The 15,507-nt window shown below is 42.4% G+C and overlaps 1 protein-coding gene across 2 annotated transcripts in view; it reads right to left on the bottom strand.

Moving 5' to 3' along the window:
- The window catches only part of pik3c2a (phosphatidylinositol-4-phosphate 3-kinase, catalytic subunit type 2 alpha), a 48,900-nt gene that overhangs the window by 10,104 nt on the left and 23,289 nt on the right, over positions 1–15,507 (bottom strand). For both annotated transcript variants that reach the window (XM_063910227.1, XM_063910235.1), the window contains exons 5-18: positions 9,700–9,820; positions 8,575–8,686; positions 8,283–8,362; positions 7,934–7,997; positions 7,182–7,328; positions 7,055–7,088; positions 6,246–6,486; positions 3,889–4,011; positions 3,253–3,420; positions 2,506–2,623; positions 2,178–2,320; positions 592–783; positions 332–425; positions 100–194 (exon numbers count right to left, since the gene is read on the bottom strand). In XM_063910227.1, the coding sequence (XP_063766297.1) occupies positions 100–194; positions 332–425; positions 592–783; positions 2,178–2,320; positions 2,506–2,623; positions 3,253–3,420; positions 3,889–4,011; positions 6,246–6,486; positions 7,055–7,088; positions 7,182–7,328; positions 7,934–7,997; positions 8,283–8,362; positions 8,575–8,686; positions 9,700–9,820 (1,732 nt within the window). The remainder of the gene's footprint in view (positions 1–99; positions 195–331; positions 426–591; positions 784–2,177; positions 2,321–2,505; positions 2,624–3,252; positions 3,421–3,888; positions 4,012–6,245; positions 6,487–7,054; positions 7,089–7,181; positions 7,329–7,933; positions 7,998–8,282; positions 8,363–8,574; positions 8,687–9,699; positions 9,821–15,507) is intronic.

The following is a 15,507-nucleotide window of genomic DNA, read 5'->3' on the forward strand; positions in this document are numbered from 1 at the left end:
AAATGATGCATTCTTCTTATAAGACACATTTTTCTAAACATTTCTCTGTAGGTTTTTATTTGTTTGCTGGTTGATGCTTCTGTTCTGCTGGGAACTCACCAGTAGAGGTAGTGGGCGATGTTGATGTTGCCCAGCGCTCTGGACAGCAGGAACATGACGAGGGCGTTTTTTAGGTGACAGTCAAACTTTAACGCCTAAGAAGATAAAAAGACAATTGGGAGTAATTACACAAGAAATAGGACTTAAATAATAAGTGAAGGAGTGAGATGAGTCTCAGGAGTATTTTAAAGTGCATGTAGAGTGCGGATCTGTGTGTGTGTTTTATCTGTACCTGTACTAGCTGTGGCAGGTAATCAGCCAGCTCATCATCACTGCTCTTCTCAATCCAGCTCACTGCCACATTTCTCACTTCTGTATCTGCAAACCTACAATAACAGAAATCACACATAATTAGAGATATGGTTCATTTCTATAGAAGCAGGAACCAAAAAAGGACCAAAACAGGAAATTAAGTAGAAGAGCATGACATTTTCCCCCTGAATATAAAAAGGAAATGCATGGTTCAGGTGTGAGTCGAGGTGTTGAGCGTACTTTGAATGCAGCAGCTCCAGCGCGGTGACGGGGGGCAGCAGGGGCCAGTGGTGCAGCAGGGAGTGGATGTGAGCCATGCTGGCCCAGTCCCAGCTGGGAGCACTGGCCAGCACCTTGGGGAGGCTGCTGGGGTGGTCCTTCCTGCAGTGGAGCCGGTGGTCCCACAGGAGCTGGTGGTCGGCTCGCTTCAGCCTGGAGGCGGAGCAGAGACAGACGAGAGGGGTGAGAGGGAAATAAATCATTTGGATCCACAAATGTGTTTTTATCTCGTTTCTTTTAGTTATTATCTTTTTTTTAAAGTCAAATATTTGTCTTACATTTTTTTAGGAGAGTATTTCCAATTAGTCCAATTATATTTGGCAGGACCAGATATAATTCTGGTGTGCAGATGACAAAAAGCATTGTAATCCTGAGAGCATGTCAGGAAAGTGAGCAGTAAACTATCTTCAGTAATGTAAGCACAGACCCCCCGTTCCACCTTTTTTTCAGAGGAAATCCTCAGAGGTGAGCTGGAAAGTGTGTACGAGTTTTAAAATGTGAACCTCGTTGACAGAAAAAGAGCTGACATGGTTAGATGAACTTCCCTAAACAAATAAAGGTACAAGAGGACAACCGTGTCATGAGACCTGAGGGTCACATGACACTGGTGACTGAACACCACTCAACAGGTGTGACATTTCTTGGATAGTTTCCTGTCAATACAAGCAGTTAATGTTTGCCCGGTGAAACTAAAAGGCATGTCGGTCACATCGCACCACAGACCGCTGATCAACCACTTTTTTTATTCTCACAATGACTACTCTTTCAAAATCGAACAACTATATATGCTTTTTCATACAACAAAGGAAACTCCTCTTTAAACCTGTGGCAATAAACCTGATTCTGGTCCTGTGTTTGCAGCGGTACTTTAAGCGAAATGAAGTGAAATATCTGTCAGATAGCGTTTGCCTCTCTGAGTTTGTGGTCTGTTTTTTTACCCTGACATCCCCATATTAATAAAAACAAATATTTGCCCTTCAGGGATACCCCCCCATGGCAGATGAGTGAAACTGCAGCTCCAGCAGTCCTATGCCTGGAGGCTGGAGGGATGAATGGGCCGGACAGGCAGCAGGCGGTGAGAGCCCAGTGAGAGAACGCTCTGTCCTAAAGTGGCGTTTTAGGCTCATGGATGTTGGCAGGGTTGAGGAGATTTGGCTGGCCGCAGGCACAGGAGAGCATTGAGCCGGCCTGGAGCAGCTGGGGGGGAACAGACACGCTGCAGCAGACAACATGCAGGCGTTTATGGGGAACCGCGGCTGGCAAGTCAGTGACATCTTTTAAAAATCTCCGTAAATCTATTAAGTCCAACGGATTTCGGGTGGTCTGAGAGGCGGCCAAAAAGCTGTCTGCTGAAGGGGATAAATCTCTCCAGGAACACTGTGTCTGTGCACGACTGGGAGTCTTACGAGTCACTATTTAAAGTCTTCACAGAGCCCAGGAAGCAGTCAATGGGCTACAGTTGAGGCTGCCACAATAATAGCTAGTGGGATATACTCTCAGATTGTAATCCCATTTATAGTTGTGAAAGCATGAGGGGAATCTCCTACCCAAAGTTGGAAGCTCTGCTGCAGATTTTCTCCAGTTTGCGTCTCAGATCAGGGTCCAGCTCCTCCAGCGTGTTGGGCTCTGGTCTGGGCTCTTCCTTGGGTCCTACGTATAAAACGTCTAATGGAGGGTTGGGGAAGTCCACCTGATAGGGAGACAAATACCAGGTTTGGGATCAGTTCACTCTTCTGAACACTATACCAAGTCTTCTACCACCACAAACAATACTACTCTGAAAACAAATTCTAGAGCAGTACAATTCTGATTAGTTATCAGTCATGACTGCTATGTTACAACCACCGCTAACGCTCCTCCAGCAGCAGCACTCACCTGTAGCACTATCCTCTCTGCGGGAACCCTCCTGCGGCTGCCTGCAGAGCCGCCGGGAGCAGCAGCTCCCTCAGGAGACGTCCACACACACAACAGCTGACTGCCCCGGGCAAGCACCCTGAGAAACACAGTCAGCAAGAGTCAGAAAAAACAACAAAAAACAAACAACCAGAATAAGCAATTGTTCCAAACAGAAGCAGAGGAAGTGAAAGGGCATGATTTTACAATGTCTTAGTTCTTCTGAAGCTCCATCACACAAAAAAAGGCCACAATTGGTTTAATGAAGACCTGTTGGGATTCCGCGTTCATTGATAAAGTAGGAGGAATGTGTATTTACAACCCCAGAGACAGTGATTGGTGGAGAGGGCACTCAAGGGGAATTAGTAGGAGGAGTAATTGTTGAGATAAGAACAGAGTAAATGTATGTTTTTAAATAAGATACACTTTACTGATCCCAAATTGGGAAATGTTTCCGTTGCAGCAGCATGTAAAACAAGTATGTTGTCCTTTTTTAATCAATTTTGATGATTATTTTGTGTTTTGGAAATTTCCTGTACAAAAGGTGTGATACACATAATTAAAAAACTCTGTATTATTATCTATGTATGTTCCTCATTCCTGCTGAGTGACCGATTTGCACAGTTGTTATCTATCACAGCTGGGTGATATTCCATAACAAGTGGGACATCCACTCAAATGATATGCAAAAACACGAGCAGCCACTGCCGGCTGCTCCTCGCTCCTCACCGTCTGAAGTCAAACAGCGGCATGGAGACTTTTCCAAGCAGCTCTGGAGCTTTCCTCTGTTTGTTGGAGTCTGGGGAGCCGCTGGCATTCTGGTTCAGAACCCCGAACAGAGTCAGGCTCAGAGTGGACTCCAGAGGGAGGACGGCTACCGCTATGGGGAAGTTGATCCTGAGAGAGGAGAAAGAGAAGGTGTGAGAGGCAGGAGAGATCAGAGCAAACAGCGTGATGTAGTTCTGAGGGAAATGTCAAAGAGGGGAGGAGAGGAAATGTATATATTAAGAGAAGATGAGGGAAAAAGAAAGGAAAGGAAAGGAAATAAAACAGGGATAAGAGAAAGGAAAATGAGAGGAGAGAAGAGGAAATAAGGAGGTAAAATAAGAGGAAGAGAGGAAACGATAGAAAGGCTGAGGAAAGGAGCGAAAAGGGAAGGCAAGAAAAGACAAGAGGAAAGAAAACCATACAATACAAAAGGAAAGGAAAGGAGAGGAAAGGGAAGGGAAGGGAAGATACAGGACGTAACAAAGGAAATTAAAGGAAAGGTAAGTAAATGAAAGGAAAGGAAATGAGAGGGAAGGGAAGGGAAGTAAAGGAAAGGAAAGGATAGAGAGGAAAGGAGAGAGGCAAGAAATCACTCACAGTTCGTCCCACTTGATGTGGTAGAAGAAGTTTTTGTACGTGCCCACTCTCTTGGACTGGACCGGTTTGAACAGGTTCTTTCCGTTGTGTGTGAGGGAACACATCAGGAAGTACTTCTCATAACTGAAACCAAACAACACAATAATATTAGCACCGGGGCCACATTCTTATAATTCACATTTATTTGATGATGATTGTTACGTGGAATAGCTGCCAGGAAACGGACACTTATTGGACATAAAAGGTGGCAGCATTTCCCTTTAATATGCATTCATTAAATGATTTGATTAGTGAACAACTGTTAAATAGGTCTAAGTGTTTCACAGCAGTGTAACATATAGGATAGTGTGGGAGTCGTTGCCTCAGAGAAGAGGTAACTGAAAACACCTGTGTGGGAGGACCAGGATGTGCTCTAAACGTACAGTAAAACTACTTTTTATAACCATACTATATACTCTATAACTATAAGCTCGCATGCTTTGAAAAACTAAACCTTTACAGTGTAAAGTTTAAAGAGATATAGACAAAAGGGTTTTATATATCCAGATGTGATGCAATAAAACTAATCACACGGTCATGATAAATAACCCTCTTTGTTTCTATAGGAGATAGATATGCGAGTCACACTTTCCCTACTGCAGGCTCCATCCCCTGCTCCGTGCCATCTGCGTTGGCAGCTCCACCACTCCGTGTCTCAATATGCTGTAAATGCGGGGGCATCCACTGAGGCTCCAGATGGATGACACGCGAGCCGCAGCCACGCCAGACACTCAATAAGGCAGCCTTACAGTAACACCACAACACAACAGATCTGCCTTTGGCACTCGCCCTGTCCCTCTGGCTCTGGGATGTGAGGAGCCAAATATTTTCGGACGTGTCTTTGGAATGACTGTCACTGCAGCAATGTTTAGGGCTGGCTTAAAATAGCAGCTGGAAGAGGCATGCTGGAGTAAATAGGCCTGTTATTAAGCAGTTCCTCTCGTTATGAAGGCCTCACTGGCTGACCAGAAAATTACTATGGAGGGAAGGCCGGGAGCAGCAGCTCTTTGAAGACGGACTACATCTTACAGTCAGGGTAACAGAGCTACATTTTATGATAATGTTCTTGATCATATTTGTATTTTTTTTCTCTCCTGTGACATGTCTCCAGGCTTTAATGTTCAAAAAGCTCTTTATTTTTCTCATACTGCCTGTGCTGCAGCACCTCTTTTCCCTCTCTGTCTGAAACCAGAGCCCAGTCTGCTCTGATTGGATAGCTGGCTGCTACTGTTGTGATTGGTCAACCACTTAAGAGATGTCCCGCCCCTTAGTCTAACACGTACAATGTCGTGGAGAGCTAGCCAATAGAAGCGCAAGTGTTAGGTACTGAAAGGAGTCAAATGGAGGAGTTTCAGGCACAACTGTGGGATTTTAACCTTTGCAGACCATTTACATGCACAGAAACCTATTTAAACACACTACAGGAAAGGGAAAAACCCCAAAAAGCATAATAGGGCCTCTTTAAAACTGACCTTAGTCTTAACAAACCTTTTCTTGGTTGGTGTCTTACTAAACTATAGCGGAAGACTGGTCACCATTCTGATTCAGATTCCTTAATTCTGATGTGAAAAAACTGTTGCATATAGTCTTCCCATATTCACTCATATTTCCTGTGCAATTTCAAAGTCTGTGACCTTTTAATCTTTCCTCCTACATCAAGATATAGACTAGACTTCACAACTATGCAACTGCGGAAGGGCTTGTTAGAGATGCACTGATCCTGGCTACTGATGCATGACAGAGCTGGGAACGGAAAATTTGGCTCAGCTCTGCGGCCCAGACACAGGCAGGAGATAAAGAGAAACTGGACACTGGCGTGGAAAAAGACGACGTGGGGTGCAACACCAAAGCCGTTTTTTCAGGAGAAAAAAACAAAGCGATGTGCTGTGGCAGCAAAGTCTGCAAGCCTGCGCCGTAACGTGCAAAAACACTTGCTGCTTGACACACATTGTTATTGTAGGACTGTACTCTAGAGAGGAAGCCGTTGGTTCTTGATTTGGCAAATAGGGTGATTAAAACTCTGCACTGCCTTCCTCTGCTTTCTGTCTTCAGCTCTGACTCGATCTTGCAGAAGTACAATTAAGAGAAATGTGGGTGGCACTAATAATACTGAACAAGTGGGCGATCGTGCAAGAACAGACGCATGATTAAGGGCTCTAATTATCCTACCGCAGAGGAAAGAGTCCTTAAAAAGTAATCGTTTAGCTTTCATCGTGGTGGAATATTAAATGCTCTGCTAGAAAGTCTATCGAGCGTCATGCTTCATGATGTCATTCTATAATGAGGTTACGTTGCAGCATCGTTGATCCGGTGTTTACCTGCTGACCCAGTTGGACGGGATGCCGTGCAGGGCGAACAGAGTGAACTGAAGGTGGTCTGTGGTGCCGGAAGCGTCTTTGCTGCCTTTCCCCTCCAAGCCTTCCCCGTCTGCAGACTGGGGCAGTGCAGGGGAGCTGAAGGAGGTGGAGGGGGGGCAGAAGGAGCGCAGGTAGAGCTTGGCCAGATCGTACAGAGCCTGAGTCAGTGAGGCCATGCCTTCCTCCACAGGACTGCTGTGACCTGTCAGAGCAGGAGGATCACACTGTTATCAGAAGGTGGATAAAAGCACTGGAACTAGGGCTTTACCAAACGTAATGTTGTATTTATGGAAAGCTTCTTTTGAGTATTTTTCAAATGAAGTTAAAATGTCATCACTCTAAAAACGTAATGAATCAATACAAATAAATAAAAAATCCTCAATTTGAAAAGTGGATCTTTGGATTCTGTTAGTTTGGAAATCACAGAGTGGGAACAATGCTACGCAGCCACCAGTGTAATCTAATTCACATATTGAATGATAATATTAGTAATGTAGCCTGATCCTTATCTGCATTTGTGCAGATATACTAAGTTTTAAACGAAGGAATAGACAAAAAATTAGTGAAAATGTTGATCAAGACTAAACTTCAACATTATGAATGCATCTTTGAAGTATTTAATTAGCTTTTTATCCCAAATACTAGACACTTTTAAAAAGTCTTGTGAGTAATATCACTGCACACCACAGTCGCATACATAATGTTTACGGTACCAAAAGCTTGTAGAATGAATAGAGGTTGAGGGTGTGTGTGTGTGTGTGTGTACGTACCATTCGACGATTGACCAGACGATGTGGTCCCCATCTGCAATGCAAAACACAGTAGTCTCACAAAGACATCCTTACAGCTAAACAATGCTCTGTATGAATGTGTGAAGCATGCTGCTTGTTAGCCCACCTTGGGGGAGCGTGTCTGAGGTAAATTGACGGTGTGTTTCAGCCTTTTGACGGCCTCTGTGATGGCCTGGGTCTCCATCTCGTCCAGAGCACAGCACAGGTTCTTCAGAGTCTGCACCACCCGGTCCACCGTCTTATACTGGGTACTCTGAGTATAGAGATACACATTGTTTTACACGCTCGTTGTGAAAGGGATATCCTACACTTCTGTTTTCAGCTTGTCTGTAAACGGTAATCTGTGAGAGAACAAACCCCAACAATTCACACACTCAATTCACACACACTCTCATCCAAACAGTGATTTTAACTCAAACCAGCCGACTGTGTGTGTGCAAACAAGTGGTAATACAAAACCCATATTCCTTCTGAAAGAGCATCAATTATTGTACATGCCATTATTTTGTCAAGGCACCCTGGATCTTGATTCATTCATCAGGTTAAAGTCGTGTTGAGGTGGGGAGTTTAGCTTCAGTCTGCATTCAATTACGTACTCAACAGAAACACACACTGGCTGAGAACCAGATGTGGCATCCCTAGAAAGCATGCATTCACTGTATGTAATAGTATACTCAGATTTCTGTCTGGAGAAGACATCACAAAATAAATTTCATTATTACGTAAAGCTTTCCGTACACAGCGGAGCTTCACAAAGATCCATTTAAAATCTGTACTACACATATCAAAGACATTCAGGACACATATATCATCTTAATATCCTTTTACTTTCCAGGACTGCAAAGGGACAACACGTACCTCATTTTGAAGGCAGATGTTGACTTGATTGTGATATCCTTCTAAATAATCTGCCAGGCCTTGTCTGCAAGAAGTCACACAAAGAGAGATATGTGAGGAAGGAGAAACAAGAGGAGGACATATCAGTGATAATCAGATCAGGACAGAATGTAAAAAGGAAAGTATCTTGTCCCGGTTGTTTTCATTTTGTATTTTCACTTATTGTGTGTTCTCTATATATTCTACTGATATATATTATGCTTTCATGTTGAAAAAAGTCTATATTTTCCTCATTTTTTAAATCATTTTGAAGACTGGACTGGATGAAACTAAATAAACTGCATGAACCACTAAGAATAAACCTCCATACCTGGTGACATTCTCCTTGAACGGCCTCTCCACTTGACTCAGGTGCTTCTCCAGATCTATCACAGAGCTGTCATCTTCGGCCTGAACAAAATCAGTCAAGGTTTATTAATCACGCCAAAGAATAACTTCATTAAGATCATCTTTTTACCGAGTGTGTCAGAGGTCTCCAGCAGGGGAACACATGTTTTAAATGAATCTTAGTGGCTCAACACGAAATGTATTATGACACAGTTCAATAAAGCGTCCTGTAAAGTTTGAAAGAGCTCATATGTTAGCTTGATGGAGAGACTTACGCTGCGAGCCAAGTCTCTTCTCATGGTGGAGTGAGAGAGGAGCTGTAATGTGATCTCGTTCTCCCACTTCCTGCAGTTCTGGACGTACTCATGGCTGCCCAGGCTGTGTTTACTGTGGCACAGAGAGGAGAGGTTAAGAAAATCCAGACTGTATGTGAAGGATCAAAATGGGCAGTTATTGAACAAAAGGGAAAACACATCACTGATTAAGACTTTCACAACTGAAGCCAGCGTTTAATATCCTGAAATGTATCAAAATATGTTTGTTATCTATATTCTGGGGAACAAAACCTTTAACTTTTACATAGATTTTGTAATATTTACGTGTTATTTTATTACTTAGGTGTCATAAAAATCCAAATCTGTAGAGAAAATAAATATAATTGAAATAAAAGGAAATGTCAAAATATATAATAATTATTATAAGCATATATATTTATTTATATATTCTGTAAAAAAAAAGCTATTTTACTTATTTATTTTGTGCATATTAATTCATTAAATAGTAATATTTTTTATTTATATTCCTTAATTTTTAATAATTATTTATATTGATATTTTAAATATGATTACAGGTGAAGCGATGACGGAAAACATAACAATCTTGATGTATAGATGTATACACAATGGCTTTCATTGGATTTGTAAAGGTTAAAAACATTCCAAAGCACACACTCATTTCTGCAAACCTACCTCAAATCAAAAACATGTATTCATATAAATGGAAACAATGATTAATGGGCATTCTGGTTGTATTTAAGCATTTGAACACACACTCAATGATGTAACTTGGAACCGTTGTGTGTGCTGGGCCTTTAAGTCCTGCTATGGGAGTAACCATTCCCATGTCTCCCAGATTAGAGGGAGAAGAGACATTCCTCTGTGGAGGAGGTGTAGGAGGGAGCGGGGAAAGATATAGAAACATCCGCCAGTCTCTTTTGTACACGACTTTGAGGCGGGTGCCAAGAGCAATAGAGGGGGAGCTACGAGTTGAGGGCAAAAGAAAACAAACCTGTCCAAAACCCTGTGCATAATTAACAAAACTGCAGAGTCAGCATGGGAGAAGTTCTCCTAATTCCTAACATGATCTGGAGCTTTTCTTTTTCAACATTCTTCTATACTCACTTCTGCAGCACCTCGTCCTGGCCGCAGACTTTGAGCAGGTAGCTGGAGAAGTCCACCTGGTCCAGGTCATCGTGGACCCAGCACAGAGTCTGACTGATGAGCAGCTCCACCGGGGAACTCACTGAGGGGGGGAGGGGGGGAGGAGAGGAGAGTGGAGGCAGAGAGGTAAGGACAGAGATATTGATGGAGGACAAGGGGACCACATGAGACCGATGGTCAGGGAAACAGGGATGAGTGGTTGGTGAAAAGACAGAATGAAGAGAAGGGAGGAAACAAAAACAGAGCGAAGACGTCATGAGAATGAGGTCAGCTGCTTTAAAACAACAAGATAATCTTCACATGGTTTGGAGCACAAATGAAATGTACAACCACAAACTTTGGCACACCACAAATCCCAACTTTACTCAGGAAGGATTCTTCAAAAGGAACCTAGAGTACAAATAACTTGAATCATTATGTTACTCAGCAATGCGAGTGTGTGGCGTTAAGAAATCACCTGCGATTCCTTTTGTGTGTGTGTGTGTGTGTGTGTGTGTGTGTGTGTGTGTGTGTGTGTGTGTGTGTGTGTGTGTGTGTGTGTGTGTGTGTGTGTGTGTAACTTTAAGCTTCTCATCAGCTGTTGGTGCTTGGTCCAGCCCAGTGGGGTCCTCGGACAGTGGATTCTGTCTCATGACATCTATCTGTTTTTTGTTTGTTTTGCAATGAAGCGGTTTGTTGTTTTCACGTGGATGTGCACGTTTATTATACAATGCTGTGCTGTGTTTCTGTAGACAGGCAGTGGATACTCTGGCAAATCCCTTTATCTATAACTCACATGCATACATTCCTAGATTGAAACTTAAATTAAGAAACCAAGTCTCAAAGAGGAGGATGGTCATTAATAAGATTGCATTTTTTTTTTGCTTATATAGAAAATGCAATGATTACAATATAAGGACAGGAAAAAAACAACAACTAAAAAGCTTCATATCTTTAACATTTCATTGTTCCCGTCATATGATGCTACAACACTTTGATTGTTTTCTATCCAGCCCTTTAAATGTTTCAATGACCTTATCGTTCTGGTGTTGTTGCTCACTCTGAATATATTAGCGATTGTTCAATCTCACTTACAGGAAACTAAAAACAAGAATGAACACGATGCAAGGTGTGCAAGGGTTTTTAGTGGATCACGTGAAGAAACACAGGAATTTTTGGAGCAACATATCCCAAACATGAACACCTTAGGAGGGATCAGAGGTCATGTCACGCTTCAATATCACACACTTTACCAAAATAAGAAAACACCTATTTGCTGCCGTGGGAACTGAACTCTGGATTGAACTCTCCCGCCGCAAACCCTGCTGCCATATCTTAAACAGATCATGTTTCAAACCTGTTCTGGAATCAAAGGAACTACAGCGGTGTGTGTTGTGGAAGGATATTATCCGGGGGTGTGAGGGTCAGCTCTAGATGTTTGTGTATGCTCCGATATCTGATTTGTCTTAACCCACTCTTAACCTCACCGTCAACAAACACGGGTAGACAGATTCTGACACTTCACACACAGAAACATCTCTCTCTCACTCACACTCACACACACACACACACGCACACACAGGGAGACCACCCCCGGCTATGGCACTAACACACCTCCACCCTTCTGAGGAATGGAGCGTCTTGTCTCACCGCTAACATCAGTAGCTTTAGCTTCAGGGTCCAGTGTGTGTGTGTGTGTGTGTGCGTGCGTGCGTGCGTGCGTGCGTGCGTGCGTGCGTGCGTGCGTGCGTGCGTGCGTGCGTGCGTGCGTGCGGGTGTGTGCGGGTGCGGGTGTAGCTGCAGTGGTGGTCCGCAGTGTTAAACATGCGAGTGTTTTGTCACAAAGCAATTAGACCGGCTACGCCTCGTTCTGTGTGAGGTGGTGAGGGAATTCCCAGCGCTGCATTTTTGAGGGTACCACTTAAAAAAGAGGAGAGGATTTCTCCGTTGCATTCTGTTTCACACATGGTTTAGGATCGGTGTTGGCAGGATTAGATTTGGGGACACGGAAAATATCAGATACTCAGATATTATACCTTAGATAAAGTGTCTATACTATAGTTCCTAAAGAAATATCATGGATGTAATTTTCTGATTTCAGACTCTTCTAGCTGTAGTGTTTGTCCACTTGCCATTATATCCACATAACTGACGGTTATTATTACATTGTAAAAGCACCAATAACCAACTCCAAAAATATCGCTGCAATAACCATATCAAGGCCTTTGTTCATACATATCTTGATATTTGCGAATCAGCATCAACATCAAGTAGAAAAGTACTCATTATGTAGAGTTGCAAATAATTCAGAGAAATAATGATGTATAATGTATTAATGTATTTTAATTAGTGCTGCATTAATGTGTACAACTCAATGTAACACTTACAAACATACCCTCATTTATTAGTTGATTTATTTTACATTTTAATAATCTTGATCTCAAAAGTAGCGAGTAACTAAAGCTGTCAAATAACGCACGAGTTCAAATATAAATTAGATTAAAGTGAAAATAGTCCTACAAACACCTCAGATTTTTACTTAATACAGTACTTGAATATGTACTTATTTACCTTCCACCACTGTCAAAACACACAGATGTCTAGGGACCGAAGAATGTAGTGGAATGGAAATAATAATCTACAACAAACACTCTAAATGATTCAGGTTAACGAGTAACTTATGGAGGGTTCAGGTCCAGTAGCTATCGTGTATGATCCACAATGCCAAGGGTGGCGAGATTGCCAACATATTTCAGGAGTGAAGGAGGAGTGACCTAATTCCATCATGACTCAGAGCAAACACAGCTTCTGTAACAAACCCAGAGACAAAAACAGAGACAGGCAAATGGAAAAGAATGAATGTAGAAGAAAATTTGAAGAGTCTGACATTTCGGCGTATTGACTTAGTGTCAGTGACTCAAAGATGCTCTGAACTCATGTACTCTAATCTCTGTGCAGCTGAACTCTCACCTACAGTGGAAACGTCCTGCATGTCACGGACACGCTACAGAAAAACAAACAAAGCAGCATGTTGCCCTCGACAAATAAAGACATCTTGAGACAGACCGTAACGAGATGCACCAGTCCTTGAGGTTTCATAGGGCTACATTGGCTGTTTTAAAACAGTTCATTATGTACACCAAACTAAAGCAGTCATCTGTACGTGTGAAATGAGGAACATCATGGTGTTTCCTCCTCTCCTTCACCATCTGTTCTGCAGTAACCTGATCAGAATTCCCAGCATTTCTTCCCTCTGTCATCAGTTTTAGAATATCTAATTCAATTTCTGTCTGTATTTATAAAGTCAAATCCTTCCTGTATTCCCTCGTGTCATTTCCCTGTGTCCATCCCTCCTTTTTCCCTCAGCTATTGCTCTCCCTTTCTTCTCCTCTGTCTTTTTCGCTCCCTTTAGTATTTCTTTTCATGCATTTTTCATCTTTTCCCCCTCTCTTACTCCTTCCATCTCCCCCTATTCAGCCACAGTATGTCAGGAATCCCCAGAATCTGAGGGGTTCACAGCCAAGGAAGGCAGAACAGATTGGCTTTCTTTCCGCCTGCTCGCTAGAAAAATGGGCAAATGCAGAGATGCAACAATAGAATAAAACTGAAGGTATGTTTTATTGTAATCTCCTTTTTGAACAGCTGGCCAATTTGTTTATGTATAAGGCCACTATGATCATTCTTTACTTTAATTTGCATGTAATTGTAAGGAAAATCAACCGCAGGTAGACGCAATATTGAGTAACAGCTGCAAAATTAAGCCATATACACACAGATAAAAGTCAGAAAGAAATGGAGGAGAGAAGGAAGGATGAGGCGATGCTCCAAGGAAACATTGGGTGGAGGAAAGTATTGTAATGCAAGAAAAGGGAGGTCACAACTGGAGATAGGAACAGTGGGACAGCAGAAGTCAAATGGAAAAAACAACAAAGACGAGGACAGGAGAAGAGGCGAAAGACAAACAGAAATAAATGAAGAAAATTCTCTTCCCGTCCTCTCTCTCTCTCTCAGTCTTTCTATGCACGCTTCAAAGGAGAACTGAAGCCTTTTGTTTCCAGAGAGCAGATTCCTGTAACGACCAACCCGAGGAATCCAAACACCAACAGTTTGGGTCAACACGCTGCATAGGAAGTAAACCAGGAAACAACCTTGTACTAGGGAAGAAGGAAATGCATCTAGGAAGTGAGCAGGAGGATAAAAGGAGATAAACTCAACAGAGGCAGGAAGATGAAGTAAACTAGCAGTCAACGCAGGAAGCTAGGGAAGAACAATTCGGATGAGGAGAGTAGTAAATAAACTTCCTATAGGTTGCTGCTGGGCTATACAGAGCTTTACTGTCCGAGTCATTGGGAGAGTACTTAAAGGGGCCCTATTGAGCTTTTTGGGGTTTTCCCTTTCCTGTAGAAGAAGGAGAAGGAACCATTAATCGCCCCACAGAGAGGACATTTGACCCATTCTAGTGTTTGGAGCAGTGGTGACATCACTATGTACTCACTCGCATTTCTATTGGCTAGCGCTCCAACACATTGTACGTGATAGGCTAAGGGGCGAGACATCGCTAAGCTTTTTACTAATCACAATAGAGAAGCTAACCAAACAGAGCAGACTGGGCTCTGGTTTCAGACAGAGGGTGAGAAGAGGAGCTTCAGCCCAGGCAGTATGAGAAAAATAAAGAGCTTTTTGAACATTAAAGCATGGAGACATGTCATGTCAGCATATTAGGGTCCAAATGCTGAACCTCAGGGACCCAACGACACAGTAATGAACTTCTGTCAGGCATTTAGGGATAATTTAGGGACACAAAGGCCAACAGGATTGGCTGACAGCCCCCTGTGTGCTTGGCTTCAGATCCCAGAAGACATGTCAATCCCAGTAGTTGTAATTCTGTGTAAGTATTACGAGGGGTCAGCCAATAACAGCTCCACAAAACACAAGGGGAAGGAAACCAAAGTTGGGGGAAAAAAGGCTCTGGTCTCTATTGCCCAACATGGCTACGGCATGGTGAGGGGACAAACCTTTATTTGTGCGGAAAAGGAACGTAGTGTACTTCCCACACCAGAAAAAAAAGAAAAGAACAAGAAAAAAACAACGAGGTGGGGGTTAAGATTTGGCAGCTGTGAAAGTCGTTTCCTCCTTCAGAGCGCTCATATCTGCAATCTGAGCTGCTCACTCTTCAGAAAAGAGGGTACAAGGTTTCTCTTCTGGCTGACTACAGAGGGATGCTGTGTTATCTGTGTAGAGGATTCTCTGCCCTTCCTCACATTGGGCTGCAATTATATGCATTTAAAAAAACCTGCTGAAATTATATTTAGTCATAATTAAAAACCATTGGAGAATTTTATTGTCCAGCTAATGAAAAATATCCTGACATCAGGACTTGTGCTCAGTATATTGATCCCCTAAATCTGTGTGATACCTTTTAAGACAACTTTGTTCAAACTTTACCATAAACTAATCTTTAAAAATGACTTATAGACCTCATAATCAAAACTAAACCTTATTTTTGGGTTAAAAAAAAGAGAAAACATTTTTAAAGGAATGAGGAATGTATCTTGATTATTACAAATGGATATTTGTCAAGGTTCAGTCAGGATCATCTATGGAAACCCTTTAAAATGTTTACTGGCACCACATAATGACTGATTGATTAACAAAACACGCACAATTAAATAAAAGTAGTGATTTTTCTTTTACTCAAGGAGACTTTCCCGGATAAATAAAGGTTAAAAATCAATTAATCATCCCTGTCATTTTTGTGGCAACACCATTCAACTCATTCTCAAATCAAAT

The sequence above is a fragment of the Eleginops maclovinus genome, chromosome 2, assembly GCF_036324505.1.
Source record: "Eleginops maclovinus isolate JMC-PN-2008 ecotype Puerto Natales chromosome 2, JC_Emac_rtc_rv5, whole genome shotgun sequence".
Classification (NCBI taxonomy): domain Eukaryota; kingdom Metazoa; phylum Chordata; class Actinopteri; order Perciformes; family Eleginopidae; genus Eleginops; species Eleginops maclovinus.